This window comes from Bombus impatiens, unplaced genomic scaffold (assembly GCF_000188095.3).
Source record: "Bombus impatiens unplaced genomic scaffold, BIMP_2.2 scf_0765, whole genome shotgun sequence".
NCBI classification, from domain to species: Eukaryota; Metazoa; Arthropoda; class Insecta; order Hymenoptera; family Apidae; genus Bombus; species Bombus impatiens.
This window is the reverse complement of record NT_177184.1, coordinates 252,540-277,065: the sequence shown is the minus strand read 5'-3', so window position 1 is coordinate 277,065 and position 24,526 is coordinate 252,540. Positions and strand designations below refer to the sequence as shown.

The 24,526-nt window shown below is 38.6% G+C and overlaps 1 protein-coding gene and 1 long non-coding RNA gene across 3 annotated transcripts in view; one reads left to right on the top strand and one right to left on the bottom strand.

The window, feature by feature from the left end:
• Positions 1-8,145: 8,145 nt before the first annotated feature.
• Positions 8,146-9,641, bottom strand: LOC117152181. The gene is made up of 4 exons (XR_004462478.1): positions 9,060-9,641; positions 8,909-8,977; positions 8,526-8,794; positions 8,146-8,425 (listed from the first exon to the last, which is right to left on the bottom strand). It is a non-coding gene; the product is annotated as an uncharacterized LOC117152181 (long non-coding RNA).
• A 1,209-nt stretch (positions 9,642-10,850) lies between these two features.
• The window catches only part of LOC100747419 (zinc finger protein 628), a 34,277-nt gene continuing 20,601 nt past the window's right edge, over positions 10,851-24,526 (top strand). The window contains exons 1-4 of one of the 2 annotated variants that reach the window (XM_003492557.4): positions 10,852-11,526; positions 16,220-16,540; positions 18,168-18,395; positions 20,118-20,335. In XM_003492557.4, coding sequence (XP_003492605.2) covers positions 11,520-11,526; positions 16,220-16,540; positions 18,168-18,395; positions 20,118-20,335 — 774 coding nt within the window. In that variant the 5' untranslated portion in view covers positions 10,852-11,519. Of the gene's footprint in view, positions 11,527-16,219; positions 16,541-18,167; positions 18,396-20,117; positions 20,336-24,526 lie in introns of both variants that reach the window. The other variant, XM_024370471.2, reaches the window with a different exon arrangement.

The window sequence follows — 24,526 nt, the reverse complement described above, 5'->3', positions numbered from 1 at the left end:
GGACGCGTGCCTCGTATCTTCCTCGCCAGGGCGAGCGTAGTGACGTCAACGCGCACACGCGCGCCGTATGTACATAGGTACTACATACGTAAACACGGCGGACGAGCAACACGCGCACAGCCTCCTGAATAATGCATGGCGCGTCTCTCGAGGCTGCGCGAGGCAAGGATTTTCGGATGCTTCCTGCGCCCGGTAACTATCCGGCCCTCGAACCTTGAAAAATGCTGGCCTCGGTCAAGCAGTCTCGAGATGTTCCTTTTTGCCCATACAGACCCGACACCCCGTTACAATGACGAATCATCGTCGATGAATCTCTCGCCCTTTCCCCTTCTCTCGCTCTGCCGCATTCTTTCCATCCATCGTTACTTCCTCGTCCTTTTTTCGAGAGATCGTATCGAGATTTCGCCATTTTTGACGACTCACTTTATTCCACACTGCACGCACCCTAACCTCTGAACAGTCGTAAAATTGACGAAGGTCGATAAACAGAGTTTCATCGGCTCGTGTCCGATGGTTTATCAATCGGACGTTTGGTTACTTAGACCTTAAGTGATTAATGAGAGGTCTACTTGTGAGATATTTTCAGCGTGGAAACGGCATTGGCGCGTGTTTCTGCTTTACGTTTTGTGATTTTGATGGTACATTTGTCTTATTCTTTGTCTCGCTCTTTTTTTTTTATTCCGTTATTAAATCCTTATTCTTGCCTCATTAGTCAGTCAATGTTAAGGTGCATCAAGCTGCACAAGGTAAACGTCTGTTTGGTCGATTTTGAAAATGTATGGGAGAAAAAGAAGTAGAAATACGTATAAGGACAATATAAAATGATCTTGATGAAGCGTAATATGTAATAAACGTTTGCTTCGATAGATTACGAATAAACGTCTATTAGTTTCGTAATTTGTGGTAGCTTTTTTCGTTAATACGTTTAGTTAATTTTACATAGGGACAATCTTAACTTTTTACAAAATTGATAACGCTTTGCATAACGATTAATATTTCTTTAGGAATGCAGTTTGTTAACGTTAGGTATACTTGCAATTCAGGACAATACTGTGGTAATTGCTGCTTTTCTGAATACTTTGGTACCAAGAAACAGAATTATACGCAGTCCTCTTGTAATAAATTCAAACGTTTCTTATTATACACACTCGCGGTACAATCAAAAGGAAACCACTTGCTTCGCAAATAGCCATATCTCAGCTACCAGGATCGCCAGGAAGGAAGGTTCACGACGAAGGAAAACCAATAAACACACGGAAAAGCTTCATAGCTCTACAGTGCCATCGACAACGTGGCAAACCTTCCGCACATCTTCTTCTTCGATTCTTTACGTTTTCATCATTCCACGTTCAGCAACGACCAACATTTATCATTGAGAGGCAGAAATTCAAGATCGATTGAATCATTTGTGCGATAAAGATCGTGAATAACACCAACGAGGAGACACAGAAATGGCAGACGAGGGAAAGAAATTGAAAATTTCGGCTGCAGAAAAACGAAACGAAGGAGGATGAACACGGATAAAGAGAAGCGGAGAATGAGAATACGGAGAGAAAAGGGGGATACAGCGTGAAAGAGAGTAGGGAAAGGTGGGATGAGAAGAGTCGATGGAGGGGATGGCAGAGAGAGAAAGAGAGAGGGAAAGAAAGACGCGTGCTTTCTGTGAGAAATGTGGCGCGTGCCGGCGCGTGCCCTGTAGTCACGTGCTGTCTGTCATTGGCGTAGCTCACGCCATTTCCTTCCATCGTCGAGGAAGATGTGCTCAGGTGTAGCCGTACTTCTTCGTTCTTATCGAGTTTCCTTTGGAAACTTGATCGATTCGTCAATTACTTAAATGAGATTTTGTTCTTCTTGTTTTCTTCTTTGCAACGTGGATTAAGCACACGTTGTGAATATATATTAGTACAATATCAGGCATCGTACTAGCAATTTTGGTTTCCTTTAGTGCCACGTAAATTGCTTCTGATATTCATTTGTGGCCAACGCATGTAATGGAAGAAGTCCCAAGATCGTAACCAACGATCGATAAGAAAATCTTACATTGTTTTTACTGCCGATGTATAATCTTTCCTTTGATGGTATCCTATAAATTACGCGTGTATAGTACAAACGAAGTTTAACTTATATCTTGTAAACGTACAACATCTTACGCCGCAGATTAAATCTTAAAGTAAGAGAACCTGAGACGAAGCAAAACGATTGATGATAGAAATTGCAAGTTATATATATTTTTTGTATCTATTCTTCCAAACGTATTAGCTATATCTATTGTATAATCAAATACTCTTCATACATAATTACGATACTACGTATCGCTTAATTTAGTAAACGTACTACGTGTAAACTTAATTCGATCCATACTCGAATATGTTCTAAGAACTTATAAAATTCTCTAATGCAAGTCGAGCGTAAGAACGTAAAAAGAAGACAGTGAAACTACGAAACGATCGTAACTCGTATCGTAAATACGATCGACGATATGATCCCGATGGCGTCGCTTAACATCAGCCAGATAGGCTCGTAACAGCAATAACGGTTCGTCGGAATGGATGATTTCGGATTTGATAGAGTCCCTGGAACGCGAGCCCCGACATCTGGCGCTCGAATCAAAATCCGGTAATCGCGAAGCAACGGAAAGGCAGGTGATACGCCAATGGAGGATCCGCTCGGAGAACAAGGGAAAGGGAAGCATCGGGTGCTAGCCGGCTCCTCCGCGTCGGGTGCACGTTCCGCTCGGTGCATCCTCGCCTTGCATCCTTCGTGCACGCGCCTTCTTCACCCTCCGTGACTTCTGCATTCTTGATAGATTCTTACCGACTAATTCACCGGAATTCTATCGCCTGCTCGATCGAAACACGCCACAATATCGGCAACATCGTTTCTGTTGCACCTTTCTTATCTGTAGTCTTTTTTCTTTTCTTGAATTAGGCTAGCTTCTGAGATCAGTTAATTGCGTATTGATTTAACTGTTGATTGGTTTATGAGGTTACGCGGTGGGCAGATGTCATGAACATAATTTCGTTGGAAAGTAACGCGTGTCGTTGTTACTTGAGGGCAAACTGTCGTTAATTCGCGTAGAAGAGTGTAGTTGTAATCTATTAGGTTGTTCCAAGAGTTTCTTTCGTTTTACGAGCAAGTAGTAGATGCACAACATCTTTTGTTTATATGTTCTTTTATTGAACTACGTCTGATCCATTTTATTCTATTACTAGAAAATGGAAAATACGTAAATCCATAAAATAATATAAAATAGAAAATGTCGTGCATCTATTATTCCACTTATGAAACGAATGAAACTTTTCAGACAACCTAACGTAAGGTTAGATCGAAATTTTGTCCGAGCCATCCTAAGACCATAAGTGTCTGTAACGCAAGAGGGAATTTTTGATAAACCAAAATACCAGAGATAAATCGGGTTTTCTGCTTTTTTTGAGTTTCGCGTTGTACTTGGTTTGAGCGCGTTTAGATATTTTGTAAAAAAAGACGATCTTATCGTTAGCAATGAATTTTACCCGGCCCTCACCTTTCGTAAACGCAGCTACGTGTTCGCATTTTTTCCAGCGATATAATTATACGAAAGAAATCGATACAATATTTTAAAAAGTAAAACACACGATGTTTGCAACGTGGTCGAAACTGGGCAAGAAAAAATATGACGCGGTATTTGTATGCGTGACCAGTCAAAATTGCAGAATTACGTGTGACAAGTGTAGGAACGAGTGGTTGTAAGTCTCGAATGATTTCCGTGTAACGCCACAGGGAAACGGGAAGCGATCGTTGCACGCGAACCACCATGTCAGCCCCAATCTGTCCATCCGCCAATAATTACGCTCGCTCATTAATTGCCTTTCGAACACCTACTTTTTCTACCATTCACTGTTCGGTTCGGACCCGGAACGGAAGCGTTATTGGATTTGAGACGGTTCCGTTCCCTTCGAAACCGATGAATTTTTATGCCTCTTCTCTGTCGTGTTATACACGCAGATCAAAATGTAAGTTTCATAAACGTGCGCAGCCCATAAATAAGAAACGACATTTTATTTATAGCGTACTTTATATGCTCACTTCTACATCGTGGTTATCTGTTATCATCGTATCGATACATTTATCGTGATATATAATTTTAAATAAATAATTTCCAAATTACGTACATACACGCAGATAGAGGACACAATTTGATGGTTTATTTTTCGATGCTGCTTGATCTTTTGCAAGCTGGGTTTTAAGCAAGGAAGTACACTATCGATTGCAGTTTTAAATAAACAATTTAAAAAATGCGTACATACAGGCAGATAGAGGACACAATTTGATGCTATTTGATCTTTTACAAGCTGAGTTTTAAGCAAGAATGTACACTATCAATTGTAGTTTTAAATAAACAATTTAAAAAATGCGTACATGCACGCAGACAGAGGACACAATTTGATGCTATTTGATCTTTTACAAGCTGAATTTTAAGCAAGAATGTACACTATCGATTGCAGTTTTAAATAAACAATTTAAAAAATGCGTACATACAGGCAGATAGAGGACACAATATGATGCTATTTGATCTTTTACAAGCTGAGTTTTAAGCAAGGAAATACACTATCGATTACAATTTTAAATAAACAATTTAAAAAATGCGTACATACACGCAGACAGAGGACACAATTTGATGCTATTTGATCTTTTACAAGCTGAGTTTTAATCAAAGATGTACACTACCAATTGTTCTTGAATGCTTTCCACTGTTTTCATGTTTCAACTCTTTCGTTATAAATCGTCGTAAATTCGTTGGCGCGTGCTTTGTAATGTAAAATACTTCGTAACGTAAAATACAAAAAATTTGTCAGAATTTCACAAGGATCGCACCGATTGAGCGCCCTAGTACTTCTGGTAGCCAGTGTATAATTATCGATTAATACTTATCCAGAAAGGATATTCCATTAAACTTTGTGAAATTCTGAAGACAATTGTCACACGATCCCTGTAAATAATATTCTGTGCTACTACTAATGAAATCGTCTTGTCTTTATCGTCGATAGAAACGACCATATTTAACAATTAAGCGAATGATAAAACTTGAGGATCGTGGTTGACGTTTGCGGCCGCAAGCTGTTCCATGATAATTGCTGGTACTCGTTAATTATTCCTTTTACTGCTGCACCTCACCCCTCAAGCTGCGCCCGCTATTAGGTATTCTCCCTTGCACCTGCATTTTAAGCACCGTTTCGTAACGATCCACGGGATCTCGACGGGAGATTAAAAAGCTTTCGCCCAGGACAAATCTCGATGGTGTACCGTTCGAAATAACGATTGATTAATAACTATTGCCTGAAACGAAACAGCTTGTACGTTCTGGTTCTTCGCGATGTTTTTCTCTTTTTATCCTTTCGTATCCTCGACGTCGTCGTCGTGCTGTTAAATGTAATATACGCGGCTTCATCGACATGCTTCCACGTATATTTTTCCTTCGTTTATACGCGACTAAAATATTGCTTGAGAATCCGTTGAAATTTTTATTCCCAAAATATCGCTTCTCCGATCCATTCTGGAATTTTTCTTCTTCCTAAGCCGGCGCTGCGCTTTTGCAGTCGCGTTCTTTTCAAATAATTATACGATATGCTTTCTCTTAAAAAAAAAAAGTTCGACGTTTAGCATTCGCTTTCACTATAATTAAATTCGACAACGTTTCTATCTTAAACGAATTAATTTTCTTCCGTTCAACTTAAAAAATCGCGTACGTAAAACCTTACGTTATATCCGAAAGAAGGGAACAACAATTTTATATCGATAAAGTCAAGTTAACGTTAAAGAGACCAATTAACTGACAAATTTAGATTTACGTGTATCGTTTATACGAACCTCTCGTTACGGATGAAGTTTATTTCGAAGAAATACGACTTCAACGGCATATAAAAACCGAAGATCATACCAGTAACTACATTATACTCGAAAGATATATTATACCTTTGAAAGATGCATCCTTTCGGTCTCAGGCTGGAGTGAGTCGTTCGACGAGAAAGATTTCACGCATCCTCTCCAAATGGCAGGAAGGTTTGCGGTCGGATCGTGGGACATCCATTCATACGTTTTCGCGTGTAAGCACGCAACGTGCCAAAACTGTCAAGCTGCAGGTTGGAAGAATCAGCGCGACAGGAATATGTACCTCGTTCCTTTCGAGAAACCCTGTTTTCTCTTCCTTCGTCTTTGCTTCGTATGACTCCAATGTATCAGAAACTAACACCGTTTGCCAAATTTTTATTTATTATCGCATAATTTTTATTCAGCTTGCTACTTTGTCTTTTTAGATTCGTAATATCTGAACGACCGAGAATAACGAAATTAATGGCCACTTACGAATTTACGTCACTTGTGATCTATTTCACGAATAGATCGCGTGTGTTATTCAAAATATTTTGAAATTTCATTGACGCTGTTACGAGATCCCACTGTGTTTTTGTTTACGTTGATTGGCTTCCAATCGTATTAACGCACAACTGGCGGACAAAAGAAAGCTTAAGGGAGGAGCGACAGCCTAATTTTAGAAAATAGAATTCTACTTGACAATAACAGCTACCGTAACCGATACGATGGAAAATGATCAGTAGTATACCAAATTGAAACTTATTTTCGCTCATCGTCGTAATTATGACGAGACTGCGAACGTTTGTGCGTTTCTGTTTGCATTTACGCAAAATTAAAAAACGCAGAAACCAATAGATAACGCACGAAAGTGTATAAAGTATCCAAAGTAGACTCCTACTTGTTACAATATTTCTTATATACGATAACTTTTACAGTCGAACTAATATAAAACTGCGTAATGTTTCTCAGTATAACGACGACAGCCGTGCCTGCTCGTGGTGCTGATGAAATTTCCAAATATTCCATACAACACATACGATAAAGGCGTACAAATTTCCTGTAATTTTCAATACGTTCGCGTAAGCTACATATATATACGAGCGTATATGAAACAATGGACTAAGAAGCAACAATTGGAATACGCACGATCAATCGTACTTCCGTCGATGAGCGTGATTCGGTGGGTTCTTCGAAACGTTGAACGTTCGAGTCTCCTTTGATCGTTCGTCCGGATGCGGTGGTCTCGTTGTAGAAGCACACGTTCCTCCGGCAAGCCGGCCGGGCGCACGCGCGCACCTTGGAGACATCGCAGGTGCAGTTACCTGCTGGTCGAGTTCTTTCTTCGTCCCTCCTACGGTAGCCAATTATGCAAGTTTCACTTATCCGAAGTTGCCAGGTAGCTCGTTATCGCGGGACGCGAGACCACGAGTGGGTTAAGGACATCGGGACCTGCTTTCAATACATTCTTCGCCACGCACTCCTCGCCACGAAAGCACTCCGTTTCCGATAATACACCGTGGCCAGGTTCTTTCCTTCTCTTTTCCATCTGTCAGCATTGTACTCTCGGTTGGAAATTTTTCTTTTGTCTACCTTTTGTCTCCTTCTATTTCGACGCCGTAGGAATCGCCTCGTTTTGTCGTGAAAGTGTGCTACCCTAAAGTTGCGTTTTAATGGGTCATCGGGATCTTGGAATATTCGTGGCCTGGTGCAGGACTGTGAAAGAATCAGATTGTAAGGGTATGGAAAATGGGGGATGTTTAAGGCCTTCGCTGTCGACGAATTATGGCTGCTCCTCCTTGTTTTCACTCCCTTGGATTAGCCGTTAAAATTATTGTAGGGAAAGACGAGCCAATTCTTCGCTCGTTTTGCCATGAAATTGCTATAATAATTTTTCTTCCTTAGGGTATATGCACGTGTAAGAGATACAATTGGCGTGGAGTAAATTGGAAATCAATTGATTTAGCTTGACTACCTGATTATCGGGGCTTTCGAGATGACCTGGTTGATAGGTTGAAACGTCCTGTTTAACGTCTTTTCGTATTTCAAGATAGTGGCTCACGACGCGATAAAAGTTTGTTCGGCTCGCTAATTCTCTTCGTTATTTATGATCTTACGTCCATATAGGTTACAGTTAGAGTTCAAGTTCGAATTCAACCGATCGATTACCTACGATCTATTGGAATATAATTTTGTATTTCAATAAAAATGTCGCGGTAAGTGGAGCTCCGTAATTTGTGAAGACTGTTTGTAATTTACAGACTTTGGGTAGAAGAGTATTTTTAATCGTCGGATATTATCTTTGCTTCTTGATTCTCTGCTCGAAATAAGATATTTATTATACGGACAAAAACAGTTTACATACGTAATAGTAGATGTTCATTATACATTTCCGAAGATTGCGATCGATATTTTGTGACAAGCGAGAAAGTAGTTTAATTGCCTGGAAGCAAGTATTCGTCGTGACTGACAAGGTAGGAATTAATGATTTCGAACTGGTGGTCAAGTGTAATTCACACGAAATTAAACTGACCGCGTGAGTTTTTCAATTCTTGGCCATTTTTGGAGAAAGAGTTACCTGCGGCAAACGAGTATTTTGGTATATTCGCGAAATGACAGTTTGCAACGTGCTGTTATTTAAAAAGTTAATAAAAGTATTAACGTCAAGTAAAATATACCGTTTTATAGAAAATTCCGTTCTTCCATTTTATCTTTCGCATCATTTTCTCACCGGTTCCATACTTTCGTTTCTACATCATCGAGTGTCCGTATCAAAGATATTTACACACGAAATATATAATTAGTACTAATAACATTAATTACATTAGTCTCGTGGGCAATTTATTGCTTACGTGGAATTATTTATTACCTGTCGAAGGTAATTTAAATACAAAATAGTCGATATACAGGATTTCAGTTTTCAATTCATTCTTCCGTTAGACGTTATCTAGAAAATTATCGAATAATTTAATTTCAATCTTGCGATTAATTAATTTTTATCGGTTCAATTTCAAAAACCATTTAAATGCATTGAAAAGTTGGTGAACTTGTGAATACTTACATATAACAGTAGCAGTGGACAGTATCTCATCGCACCGTCCTTGCGTCTCAATATTCTTCGACACGATATCTATAAGAATACTTTAAATATAATACCTAACATCTCGTAATATTTAAAAGCATCGAATGTTTCTATCAAAAATTATCTTTACCATTACGTTCTCGAATCAAAGTGTTTGTCACGTGTTTCTTGGAAACCCTTAATTTAAGAAAAAAAAAAAAAAAAAAAAGAAAAATAAAGGGTCTGACTTCCGGAAGTGAACAATTTTCGTTTCTGAGAACGCGGCAGATCGCAGCAATAGCGTGGTCCTGACCTACATCGACTGGAAGTCGATTGTAGTGCCACGACGACGACGACAACGAGGCGTTCGATTCCACTTTCGGATACGTTCTCTCGATAACATTTACCGTTGCGGTGTCGATGGAAGACGTCAAGGTCACGGATTGGTGGCTGCCTAATCCAAATTCGACTAGAACGTCACGCGCGATTATCGAAGGTGGACCCGGTTCTAGGAAGGCGGCCCAATAGAACGTGTTCGGTCGGCGCAGACGCACTGGTGGCTCTCCTTCTTCGCGCGACCCGCGCCGAATCAAATCTACGCCGCGGCGCTAGTATGCGCGCGCATCGCTCTCGCTCCGCCGTCTCGGCTGCCTATTGGTCTCACAGAATCGTCCCGGTCTCGCTGCTCTCTCACAGATGCGTAAGATCAACTAATCCGTACACAGACAATTTCCTCTCCTATCCCGCTCTTACTATACGCCATTTTCTATATATTCGTGCGTTCATGTTCTTCATGTTACATGTTCGTTCATGTACATGTTCATGTACATAGGGTTAATCGAGATTTGAAATTTCGCGCGTAATTCCGAGGTTCCGATCTACGTGTCCCGATTCATCGGTCTGTCGCTTCTACGTTTAGCAGCTGTTTAGTATCCATTTAGTATCTGTGTATGGTTACATAATTATATTTATAAATATTCAAATTATAATTATGATATAATTTGAATATTTCAGCTGAGGTTAGGATCGGTTTTTTTTTTCGTAAACTGAGGAGGATATTGCGTTTTTCGGTTCGGTTATTGCGATTTGTATTTGGAAAGACAGAGTTAAATGTACGTGGATAGAGATTTAAGATAAATTAAATTTAGCCACCGTGGTTGCCAAGAAACGTAGAAATCAACTGATTTTCGCGAGAAAAAATTGTAGTCTGCGTATGATAATTCTTTGGCAAAAGCAAGATGGAAAATCAATGAATTTCAAAGTTACGTTCCAGTGTGTAGGTTATGTAAGTACCTGGCGAACGTATTTGATATTTAAAGAGATACGTACTAGGTTAATGGTTAAAATTATAATAAATAGTCCATGAATATTTTTACTCCATATCCGAGTGTTTCTATCTAAAACCAATAGGCGATGGAAAAAAAGTTCTTTCGACTTGCAGCGCTCATTTTCAACCAATTTCAACCAAAGTTAGGTATACGATTCCATGCGACCACTATCCAACCTTTTAACGTTCTCGTTCGGAATTAGCAAGATATTCGTCATTTTTACAAACACATACACATATGCATCGATATTGAGATGTAAAAATAATCCAATAGAAACAACGTAGACGTATTTCAACGACCAAGCAAACTTGCCCAAAACGATTTCCCATTTCAAATATACCCATTTTTAACGCGAGAAATCAATACGACACCGCCAACGTGCCGAGATTGGAGAATTCGATGCAACGGTTAACGTCCGTGGAAGCGGCTTCCGAAGCGCGCTCGCGTGCATCCGTTCGCCGGGAAGAGGAAGGAAGATTGTCTGCTGTCCGACTATCCTTGCCAAAGAGGGGATGAAGCAACGCGCACCCCACCAGCGCGCTACTTCCCGTGGGTTAAAGTTAGCCGCATGCGAGCTCGGTAGGCGTGGCCTCCAGGTAGCGGAGAAGCGCAGGTGAGAAGAGAGAAAAGCCGAGCAGGTAAGCAGCCGAGCCACGGGCAGACTGCGACGCGCGCTCCACGCGAGACCGTGCGTGTACCCTCGTCGGTCAGACCGGGGCCAGTCAGGGTCCTGCTGTTAGCCAGGACGCTCCGAGAGTATCTTCCGGAAGACCAACCAACGGACAGCTGTCGGGCTACCTGTGTAACTCTTCTTTGCTCTACGGATCATCCGATTCCGTCTACTTGCTCGTTTCATCGATCGCCTCTCACGATTCGAAGAAAATTATTCTGTTATCAACTGCGTACAACCGCATACAACGTTGCTTTGTGATAGAAAAATCATCTGGCTTGAAAGAGTGTTGAAAATACGTTTCTTAGAGAAGTGTTACTCGTCTTGCATCTGTAATAATCGATTCCAAGCATCGAACTGAACCGCCTTGGACGCGCGAACCGGGTACGAGACCGCGACCTTGGCGAACCACGTGGAGGATCGCCAGCGAGCAGCCCAGTGAATGGAAAAACTGTACGTGCGTCGGGACTGTCTGTGGGGTTGATACCGATTGTGTACGTCGTTTGTGCGTTCCTTGATCTCTAGTGCCAATAAAAAGAGACTACGATTCGCTGCTCGCCTCCATGAACAGTCGCAAGACTTAGGGGACTAATCGATCGACCAATTGGACGCAATGTGCGGTGAGTTTCTTCCGCATCTCTTCGCTTTCCTCTCGTTGTTCCTTTCTTCCGCTGTGATTCGCGCGAATGGAATCGATCGATTGGCGCGAAGCGTCTTGGTAACAGAGAGACAAGTTTCACAGGGAGGTGATACGGTGCTTGAGAAAACGAATCTCGCCTCCGCTTGAATTTACCATGAATATACTATCGACCTTGTGTTATTTTTCACGTATTCCAATGGAAATTTATGGCAAAATTATGATATTAAATATAGTTCGGCGATTATCTCGATGATGTTAGCTGATTTGATATATGACACTTGGAGATGTGGAAGTCGTTTTCGTGATATTAAATTTATGTTCGTAATTCTGCTGGGAAATTTCCCCGTAGAAATATTGTAGCGATAAAATATCGATAAAATTATGCGATTCTTTTTCGATGTAAGTGCATATACAGATTGTTTCTTTTTGTATTTTATCCGGTCGAAAGAGAAGATATCGGTTTTTCGATGATGTCGATTTACCAAGGAGGATTAGGTATTTCGTTAAGCCGAGAGCGGATGACGGTATCGGTTTAATCAGATTACTTCTTCTTCTTCTTCTTCTTCTTCTTCTTGTACTTCTTGTAGTTTTGTTAATCTAGCAGAAAGTATACGGATTCTCAGGTTATTAGTTTTTGGCGATGAAAAAATACCTTTCGTATTTAGTTTGTCAGGTTTAGTTTTTAACTGTTTTTGTAATCTAGAAAAGTTTACAATTATCGCTTCTTGCAAATTGAAATTTATGAATAGCTATTTCGAAATTTCAAAACTATTCTCTTATTTGATGGAGATTCTAAAGGAATCTCAACTTAAAACCGATACAATCGCAAACTATTCGCTACTTCTATTTATAATATATATTTTTAATATTTATAATAATCTATACCGTTGTTGTATCGCGTGAAGATTATGTACATTTTTAATGGAATGAATAAAGGGAAAAAGAATTAAACGAACGATTTAAAAAATTAATTATAGCGAGATATCAATTTTAAAATGAAAAATGTTGCTTATCGCGAAACTTGTAGCAGATACTCAAATTTTCAAGGTTGTTCGAAATATTCGTATTATCGCGACCTTGTATATCTGCCGCATAAAAAGATATATTAAAAGTGTGCATACACTCGGAACATACACAGGAACCAGAATGTTATTAGCGCACACGAATGGCAGCAGCAAATATTTGTACGTATTGCCAATGACGTTAAAACAGATCAAAGTAATCGCAAATCCTGTTTCAAAATGTCATAATTCAAATTCACATTCACTCCTTATCTCTTCGATACCTTCGCTTTTCACGAATTTCAGGGTCTTTCGTATTCAGTATGACAAATATTAAAATTTAGCATAATATCGTTACAAAAAGTATTTATAGCATTTACAAACCATAAGATTATTTCGATGGAAAGTTTTGCGAGAAATAGCGTTATAATTTGGTGGGAGAGAATATAAAATTCTAAAAGAAAATCGACGTCGTTGTAAAATTTGTAATATTAGGTTGTCTTTCTTTTACAGACTCGTCTGTTACAACGGTGTATCTTTATACAAACACGAAACCTAGTCTATCAAACGTTGCGATCTTTATCTTGATAGAACAAAATGAATCATACGTGATTCGATAAAATAATATAAAACGAAAGATATTGTGCGTCCATTATTTCCTTGTAAAACGAAAGAAAATTCGTATATAGAAGCGATGGAATTTCGATGGAAAATCTTGCAACAAGTAATATCACAGTGTATTGGAAAAACAGACTTGGTCGTAAAGAAGAAATTATAATATTTAGAAATTATAAGTGTTGGATCGAAAATGTCGGTTAAATGTCGAATAAATTCGGTTTCATTTTGTTGAAAGAAAAAGACCAAATGTTTGCATAATCTCTTTAGTAACAGAGTACACATGTGTCAGATTTTTACCGGACAACTGTTCCTATCAATGACTAAGATTCTCTTAGTTTCGTGGTCCCAGAAGCGTCTTCGTTAAAAGAAAGAGACGGAAACGCTGACGTTCGTTGATGTGTACACTTGTTTATACACATTTTAACGAAGCGAAGAATCGGTGACCAGATGGATCGATTCTCACCTACGATCACGTTCAAGATTTCCAATGAAACGTCTTTTTGGCTAGCTTTTTCGTAATTAGGTGGCGGATGATGAGTCGATCGAAACGTCTGTCATTCGTGAACGTTGATTTCTAAATGTGAAAAAGCTGGAATATAAATCACAATGCGTATTGTGCAAATCATATTGATAAATCGTATAGAATAAATCAAATTTGAGAAAATTGTAAAATCGAATCTCGCTACCAACACGTTTTTTCTCTTTCGCTGACCATCAGAACGCTGAAGGTACATCCTTTTGTTTCGTTGAGAATTCCAGTCTCGAACGACCTGTTTAGCCAAATTATTTAGCCAAAAGTCGAAACTATAATTTTTTTTCCCCCTTTTTTTCGTATAACAATATGCAAGCAATTTTAAAGCTGACTTGTAAGTAGGTAATGGTCGGTGATTGACATCGAACTCGGACATTATCGTTCGTTATCTATGCAAAACAGGAACCACTCATACAGTCGTGTTTGCAAATCGCATTACAGATTTATTCAAACAACGAGGCGCGATTATTAACTACGTCTGTGTATATGTACGAACATTATCTATTACCTGAAAACCTTCGACTTTAACGATTCACGTTTTCTTCCGTTGTTGCGTGCTCGTGTCTCCTTATGCCTTTCGGAGAAGCTTACCGTGCAAGAAAGTTATTCGGTTTCGTTTTGCCTTAGAATGTTAATCTTATTATTAATATTAATGCAACTTCCTTATTTTTCTGAACGATACATTTGTTTATGAAATTAACTCTGTTATCTGTTGTTTGACTCATTCTCTTATTGCGTTCTTCTTGGATTACGAGTCGAGCGTTGAAAGTAATCGAAATTGATTTGCCATAAAGGGCTTATTGTAATCACGTAATTAAATTGCGCGTGAAATTTGTCTAAGTAGTACGTGAATGGAGAATTCTTCGAGTCGGTCGAAGGAGAATTTAGCTGATTGTTAGAAATATCCGGTAGACGTAAGCTGGTAATAACAACAACGCTAATAAATAGAAAGGCAATTGCTTTAAAAGACACGAAACATCTTACGAGGCTAGATAATTTTCTTTTACGTTGTTACGAATATCTAAGGTCAGGTATATTACTATTTATTTTTATTTATTTATTTAATCTTAATCCGTACCTTTCGCCTTTGAACGACTTCCAACGACGTCCTTCTTTGGTTTTTGCTTCCTTGCTGTGCTCCCTCCCTGTCGTTCCTTTCTCTCTTCTGCTATTCTTCTCTTCACTATTATGACTTTCGGTTCTGTCAGTCCTTCTCCAGTCTCCTTCAGCACTTCCCCCGTGTTTATTGCTCCTCTTGTAATCTCGCATCTCCTCTACTACGTGCTTCGGGTCCTCCTCTCCTTTTTTGCGTGTTTATTACTATAAACAGATTAATATTGCGAAGGATAGAGAAAAATTACAGGCATTAACAGAGACGATTAAACAGCGTTAGTTGGAAAATCGTAAATGCCGATAAAAATGTACACTCTGTATATATTGGTAAAAACTATTTATAAGATATCTAACCGTGGTGCAATTTGTTTCTACTTTGTTTTCGATTTTTAAGCTTTTAAAAGGATAGATGATGGATAGATGAGATCTTATTGATTGCTAGCTTATCAGAGTTGGCCGCGAATAAAGTTCGTCGGACAATCACGTCCGTTTCAGCGTACGATCAGATTAGGAACACTGTCTCTTGGATGGACACGCGCACGCATGTTCTACGATGTATAATTCATAGTTCTCGTTCGGGGGAGGAGCATGTTTGTGATTTTCCCTATAAATCTGATAGCCGTGGCTACCTATGACTCGCGAGAATAACGCATTAACTCGGCTCCCATCTAAATGTAATAGAAATCCATTTTAAAACAGGACACGCGCAATTTTCTCTATATCCTGCCGTTTGAATTCGATAAAAACAGAATCCTTCTAACAATTGCACACCATTTCCATATTCTTTCGATCGAGTATACGATTTCGTAGATACAACGCGTTAATAGCGCGATTTTAGACACTTTCGTTCGAAACAATCAAACGTTCTTCTCGTCTTCGGCTTTCGTTAAAATATTTAAAACCGATACTACCGATTGATTATTTTTCAAGATTTTTCAAACTTTTATTCTACAGAAAATTATCGAACAATTGGCAGAATTTGGTTGCAGCTCTCAAGCAGACTAACGATTTTATGGCGACTCTCTTTGGTACCAGACGAATATTTATTACTCGATCGTTTCTAGGAACAACGTATCTATCGCCTGTAGGGTGCGATACTCCATTTGTGTTAAACAATTTTCGTAATGCCACGATAACGTTAAACGATAAGTAAATCGTGAATGTTTATTCAAATTTTTCCGATACTTAGAATTTAGAAGTTGGAAGCCAGGTGGGCGATTGTCTTATCTACTACGTATCACAAAGAGTACCATATTTTGAACATTTCGTATATTTTTCCGTATTACGTACACTCTGTCGATTCGTGCGCCTTCAAATTTTCCACGATCGCATAAAAGTCCTCAGTCTAGCGACAGCAGGAGCGTGTAAAAGATGTATAAAAATGTATGTTTTCACGGTTTGCTCGTCAGAAGCGGTGCCGCGTACTTGGTACATGAAACCGGAACTTCACTACAGCGCCATTGGAGTTCCGGCGGGCGCTCTGTCACCCCCGGCTACGCTTTCACCGCCTAGCAGCCCCAGCGTCACGCTGCCGCCTTCGCCGTGGAGTCCTGGCGCGGCTGCAAGTAGCTTGAACACCGCTGCGACATCCTCCAATCCTTCTTCGGCTTCCTCCACGAGCCTCGGCCAACCGACACCGGACCGTTTCAGCGCTTTCACCCTCGTCTCTACCTGCAATCCCGACGCCAGACTTCAGAGTCTACCGCTGACCACCACAACCACGGCACGAGGTAACACAATCGCCAGTATCGTCGATACTCTGCGGGTATTTATGCAAATTCACACGATACTGCGTGGTTTATTCGTTTATCAAGTATTACGTACGATTACCGTAATATGTTGCTGAGCTGTAATATCGTACTATCGTGTGATTATTCCATTGCTTGTTTCAGCGTTTGAAATTCCTTTCAGATATGGCTACTATTAATATTAGATTTATTATAGTATCATAGATTAGTATCGAAATAGTATGAATATAGTGTTACGTTGTACGTATTAAAGATAGGAGGATGTTGGAGAATTTTATTTATCGTTGAAAATAGGAGAGTCGTAGAACGCGATTTGATTTTAATATTTAGCTTCAAGATGTTTGTAATCCTAATAGATGAATCGATCATTGACTGGTACGTTCGTGGCGCGTCATCTTCGACCAATTAGGCAAATGCTCGTTATATCGTGTTTGTTAGAAATTCTTATTTTTATAGTTATGACATTCTGTCATCGTTCGATGTATTCGTTGATCGTTATCTTAGTACAACCGTAACAAGGTTTTATAGCATATGTCTGACCAGAATCTGTTGTGACTACTTGATACGTCAGACTGAGAAACAGAGCATGAACAGACCATGCTACTTCACAAATATAGGATCGTATTCGTGTCAATGCAGTCAGCCAAATTTAGAACTAAACCATTTAATCTGCTGTTCTTGGTTGATACGTGTACACTTGTAAAATTGTATCGTATCTAGTGAGTATTTAAATACTCCAGCTAGTAATTGTATAATTTATTTTATATATATCTGCAAAGAGATCATCAAAATTGTCTCATTTTACGTTACTTCGTAAATAATAGAAGCTTGATCTGTATGAACGTTCGGTCAGTCGAATTTAGAAGCAAACGTCAGCCCATTTAAGCTCTCCTATTTGATCTTCTATTCTCGGTTGAAATATTTATATCGGTTATAGCTCGCCTCATTATATCGAATAGTCGTATCTGAATCGCTAACGAATATCCAATGTTGTCCATCTAAAAATAAACGTGCTTTTTTACTTTATCCAGAAATAATGACGGAGTTTTCTAGGAAAAAGAAAAAGGAAATATGATTCAAAACAGACACAGGCATAAGAGAATAAATTTAGTCAGAAAGTTCGCTGCGATAATAATTTTCTAACGCTTTTTTAAATCATTTTAGACCCAATCATGATATTTTCCTATCATCCGAAATTTGTTCAAGTTTGAGGAAGATACGAAACAATTGTTCTTATATATATTCTTAAGTTCTATCTTAAAGCATTAAAGATAGTTTTTAAATATTTTTAGAAAACTTAAGAATATTAAAAGTCTCTTTGATTCGTCGAAATAGAAAGATTGAAATCAAAATTCGAAGACTAGATGGGATTGACATTAGCTTTCAATCGGACAATTTTATTCTTCTGTGTTCTATATTTACAAAATAAATAAAAATTTCATAATAATTCGACTATTTAAAAAAAAAAATATACCTTTCTAAAAAATACGTGTTACACGTTTAGCATAAACCTACAGATTCTTTGTTCGAAAACTTTCCGAATTAATTCCCGGCTAGTGGAAAGATGATTGAGCCGAGGATCGCTAGATAGAAATTTTCTGGCTTGCAGAGATGCGTTGTGGTCTGATGTATGGTGGTTATGGGTCGACCGGGGCTGCATGGTGGGCTGCTCAACACCAGTTGAGTCTCTTGCTGCCCCATTCCCTGTTGCCACCCTCGAGGATTTCTAACCAGCAAACTACACCGGTTGCAAATTGCTCACCTATTCACCCGGAACCCCTGAACACGTCCAGAGCTGGCTCGCCACGAAGATGCACCCCGGAGAAGGCGAAGTTCGGTGAGAATTTTAATTAAGAGGGCAGTTCGTAGAAAATTACACGAGGTGACTGTAACGATCAATTTCGATGGAGGTTCTATGGTAGCGTGAGAATGAATGGGATGAGAGAAACATGTTATAGTTTCAGAATATTATACTACATTATAGTTTGAAAGAACGTTAATATTATTATCACTGTGGAAATATTAATATCTTTTTCTACGAGTAATCACGTCAGATTTATCTTCGTTGCTGTTTAAAGTCGAACGAATCTTTTGGACGAATAAATTGTCGAACGATCGAACATTTATTTAAATACACACGGGACGCTCACGAAAACCAACAAAATTGCCACGATGCTCATAGAACGCGACAAACATTGTCCTTAATTTGGAATTGTATATTTTCTGTCTACTCGATAATATCACTTTTGTCAGTCAGTTGTAACGCCAACGGTAGGTTGTTTCAATTTCCAGAATTATCCCGCGTACTTTTAACGACACTTGGTGGTACGCACGTGTTTGCCCACTGCTGCGATTAACTTTCATTTTCCAAAGTTAGAACTGTGAAATTACATTTGAAATCCTACTCGTCACGGTGTTGAGTTTAACAAGTAATAATCGCGTCGGGATTTCCATTCGAACCAATAATTTTGCTATTTACGTGACAAGAAGAGATTCGACTGCGAGCATTAAATCGCTTGTTCTAAAATAAATCGTTTTTGGTGTACGTCGGCAAGCTTTATCAAATTTATTCTTATTAATTCAATTTCACCACTCGCCATTTATAAATCGACTGCAAGATTAAAAAAAGCTTAAGTTTCCTTTAAACAAGTCACGAAATAAATCACTTTCCGAATACGTCAACCAGATTTATTGCGTTTTATCTTAAAATTCCATCGAGGTCCTCCTTGAGATTCCCATGAGGTTTCTCGACGCGACCAGTCGGCGAAAAAGGCGTAGAAATACGCGAAGAGCTTAAAAAAGGGGACAACTGACCGACAATTTTGTCGTAAGCACAGTAAGTAGGTAATATCGATCCTGTTCTGCGAGCGGTTGGCAAACCGTCGGTTATCACCACCGACGTTTACGTTTATCGTCATCGATAACAAAGAGAGAACCTGTTATTAAACTAATTATCACGAATCCCTTTCGGTAATGTATAACGTTCCGATAATTGTCGTTGATTATGCCACGTAAACGTTTCTGCGCAGTCTGGTGAACGATAACGAATTAGGTTCGTATTCGTTGTTTGTGTACCTACGACGCTAGGGTACTTTCGTGATATATGCGGGTGACAAGCGTTAGCTTGGAATCCTCGTCAAACAAATTGAAGAATATCTTACGACTTGTCTGTGATTCGAACAAAATGAAGTATAATATTCTTTGACTATTTCGCTGTATTGGGCTAAAAAGTGATTGGTTCTATTACTTTCTAGATTTAGAAGCTTCAGATTATATGTTTTATAATTTGCGTATATAGAGATTTATATTTCTATTTTAAACTTGGCGGAAACTTACCGAAAATTTGTAATTACGATGATATTGTAATTATAATATAGTTGTAACGATTAATTGAATTATAATATAATTGTAATGATTAATCGAATTATAATTGAATAATTATAATGATATTATTGGAAGCAAGAGTTTCTTTAAATTATTTGAAAGAAATTTCTATCCAAGAATCGACTCTGCTAGAGTTATTATACAAAATAAAAGATTTTTGCAACATAATTTTCAGAGGAGGAGGCGCCGCTAAATTTAAGTACCAAACCTAACGACGTTTCGTCCACCATGAACCGAAAGAGTGAAATTTGGTCACCGGGAACAGTCTGCGAGAGGGAAGCGAAAGAAACCAGGATACTATCATCCAGGAGTCCATCCTCGACGCCTGTAATCACTCGACAAATCCATCATTCACCGTTGACACCACCCTCCTCTTCGGAAAGGACATTCCAAGTGAGTTTTCTATGTCAAAACGTCTTTCTTTTTTTAAATCTTGAAGAAGAGAAATTCGAGGAAAGATACATATATAGGAAGAAATATAGTTGGTTGTTTTGCAAATTTTGTTTTCCTAACAGACATCTAGTTCTAAATTAACAAGTCGGGTATTTTTCATCTAAAGCAATTAACCAATGAGAAAGTGAAATAAGAAAGAAGCAGATCCAAATCTTTTTGTAAATTATTATCAGATTCTAGTTGCTTCTTCGATCCAGATGTCTTATACGTTCAATCGGAATATTAATTCCAAGTTAAAACGATGTTAAATTAAAATTAATTGAACGATTCAAAGATTATTCGGAACGGTACCTTTGTCCCAAAGAAATCAATAGAGAAAATGGAAAAAGGACAATATCACCTGATGGAGTTAACTCGAATCGTCGTCAAACAGTAAGGTGGTGAAATGTTTTTCAGAGAACACGACGAGTATCGCTCTAGGAAATCTCTACACGACCACCGTGTTTTCTTCTTGAACACTCGGTTGATCGTCAAAAACAAATATTCGCTTTTTTGTGTATTCTTTTACGAGCTTCGTAAATAGGCTTTCTCCGAGGTTCGATACTCTCCAGCTCGTAAACAAAATCACGGTCAACCAGACATCTACTCGAATAGCGTCAATTTTTCCAAGATTTTATCTAGATTTATCCGTTTTTTCATTCCTTTTCACGTTGTTCCATTCTTTCTCTTTTGCTTCCTTTTTTTCACTTTTCTTTCTGCAAGGTGTTTTAATATTAAATGTTCAATTGTGTTTAGTATTCGTATTTTGCGAATGTACAAAATTTCCAGGAGTTACGTTAGATGGATGATTTTTTTAAATATCAAGATACTTTTATAACGTTTTCACTTGGAAGAAACAATTTTTCTACAAGTCGAGGAACGCTTGTCCAGCAAAGTGTATAATTGAAATACGTAAGAAATAATCGGATATATTTTATTGCATATAGATAATTTTTCCATTTTTCACTTGAAACGACGTTTCTAAACATCAAGATACTTTTATAACGTTTTCACACGGAAGAAACAATTTTTCTACAAGTCGAGGAACGCTTGTCCAGCAAAGTGTATAATTGAAATACGTAAGAAATAATCGGATATATTTTATTGCATATAGATAATTTTTCCATTTTTCACTTCAAACGACGTTTCTAAACATCAAGACACTTTTATAACGTTTTCACATGGAAGAAACAATTTTTCTACAAGTCGAGGAACGCTTATCCAGCAAAGTGTATAATTGAAATACGTAAGAAATAATCGGATATATTTTATTGCATATAGATAATTTTTCCATTTTTCACTTGAAACGACGTTTCTAAACATCAAGATACTTTTATAACGTTTTCACACGGAAGAAACAATTTTTCTACAAGTCGAGGAACGCTTGTCCAGCAAAGTGTATAATTGAAATACGTAAGAAATAATCGGATATATTTTATTGCATATAGATAATTTTTCCATTTTTCACTTGAAACGACGTTTTTAAAATACAACTGCGAGGACAACATTGTTGACAGTCCTTTTCCGCTTGAATTTATATCTCTATCAATATTGTCACTCCCTGCGTTGCTTACCTGTATATTCGCTTGTATAATAATCTTGTCACGCATCTCTGTAAGGAGTCATTTTTCTTCTGGTAGATTCTGTTGCTTTTGTGCTAGCTGAAATGAAAATGTGTTTTATCGCGCCACAACCTTTGAAGCATCATTCCGGTTGCATAATCGTATTTGCAACATTTAGAATGACGAGGAACAAGAAATGAAAAAGTATAGTTACGAATTTCTCTTCCCTTTACCATCGAAATGATCATAAATTTATCGCAAGAATATTATAAATCAGTTTTCATGTCTCATTTATCTTTTCCATTGAGTCGATCGATAAATCAATGAAATTATATATGCATGTTGTGCTATTTTAGTATACAGGGTGGTTGGTAATTGGTGGTACAAGCGGAAAGGGGGTGATTCTAGGCAAAAAAAGAAGTCGAAAATATAGAATAAAAAAAGAAGTCGAAAATATAGAATAAAAAAATATAGAATAAAAATCTTTCGTTCGAGGCTTTGTTTTCGAGAAAATCGACTTTGAATTTTCGCTCGGTACGCGTGCGGTACGTTATAACGGATCTCACTGTAGATCGTTGTCTCGATGGAAAAATTAAAAAAAAAATTTTTATTCTATATTTTCGACTTCTTTTTCACCCTCTTCCTGCTTGTACCACCAGTTACCAACCACCCTGTATATTATACTTACTATATTATACTTTATGTAACGATTATGCAACAACAACTTTTCATTTTATATCTTCTATAACTGTAATTCGCTATATTATTAACAATTTCTATTCTCAATTTTTCTCATCGAATCTATCAATTCGTTCAGACGCAATATTTTTACCATTATGCTCCTATTATCTTCGTTATAAATATTATCGGAATTTCATACAACGATAAGATCACATTTTTTTCAAAATAGTAGTTGGAAGATTAATACCAAAGGTATTAGATTATACGCGAGCAATTTCCTTTCATCTCGAACGATATTTAATACACTACACAGGACCACAAAATATCCACAAAGATATCAAATCCCTGTTTAGCTTTCGCTTTTGTAGTGCGACTGATTGTGAGTGGAACAGAGCTCGACGAATTTACATTTCGTTTTATTTACATCGTCGATAGCTACACAATAAACCCGTTTTTAGTGGCCATATTCCAATTTCGAGCAGCGCCTTATATAATAACCGGAGCGCGAATTCTCACGCATCTGTGAGAAATTTGGAAATTTCACAGAATGCAACGTAATAGGGAAAATTACGTAAAATAGCGAAAGTACGCTGCTTTCTATCCTACTCGATAGGCAAAAGGATTTTCTACCGAGCTTCCACTTCCCAATAATGTACTGTAGGATCTTTACTACAATTAATTTATTTACAATAAATGGATTAAACAGACGTTGGTTAAACAGAAAACGATGGTTGTTTAACGTCAACTAATCACAATAACGTATTATAATTGAGACAATTAGATGGTTAATTGGCAAGTCTCGTCACCACGGATCCAACGCTCTCTCTCACGCGGACCACACTCTCTCGACAACGCAATTCGCACTCTCTGACTTCTCAACTCACAATCTCTGGCTTCTCAACTAACACCGACTATTAATTCGTCTTTGTCCCTTAACATCCCTTTGTCTTTCGTCTCAGCCGCACCACGCACTTGTTCCTCAACCCATTGTTTATAGTTCGCCTGATAGCACTCAGACCTCTCGTCCACGATACTACAGTACTTTGAAAAATACGAATTCGCGTGAAAGTCCACGGTGGAAATGTGTACATATTCTCCTGAATACCTCGTTTCGTGTTTTACTGGAGTCGTGGAAAGGAGAATGAATGCAAGTGTGGAGCGTGCGGTTTCCGTGTCGTGGAACCCTGTCGAATTTCCGACGAAAAGAAAACGATGCGGTTTGGGAAAAATTTTGACGGCGAGCTCGGTTTCGCGACGCGGCGCTGTCAGGGCGGGCCTTTTTTCGCTGAGAATCAGGATCGTATGACGCGCGTGTGCCCCAGATATCCTAATATGTCCGGTGGCTGTTACGTGTCGCGCGTAAAACTGCGGCCAAGCGAGTTTCTACTTCCATTCAATCAGCCGTAATTTCACCGCCGCCTTTTGTCGAGTTCCGACATTCGTCAAACGCTTGACCCGCTTCTTCGCCACGTCATGTCACGGTGCACTTTAGGGCACTTGCGCCACCGTTCAGCCTACCATTGCGTGACTCCCATGGATTTCACCTCGAACGTATGCAAATACGAAAATCGAAGGGATGATACGAGCAGCCAGAATTCACCGGCTCATCGACTCACCGACGAAGGGGACAGTGTTTTTACAATAAGCTTGCCAAGCTTTCAAAGTTCCAGTCGTAGCTCCAGCTGTGAATCATAGGATTCTCTGACTTCGAATCCTGATCCGTAACAACTAGAATCTTTCAAACTGCTGTTCATTGCTTAAAATTCATCAGACACTTTCTGTCTTTCATGAAACTTTGACATTTCGTGTGCAATCCAGTTCGTAGGAATTGGGATCTCCTGTTTGTAATTCACTCGGGCTATTAGAGAAGCCGTTAATCGGCGAGGATTTTATGTTCGTGCGAGGTAAT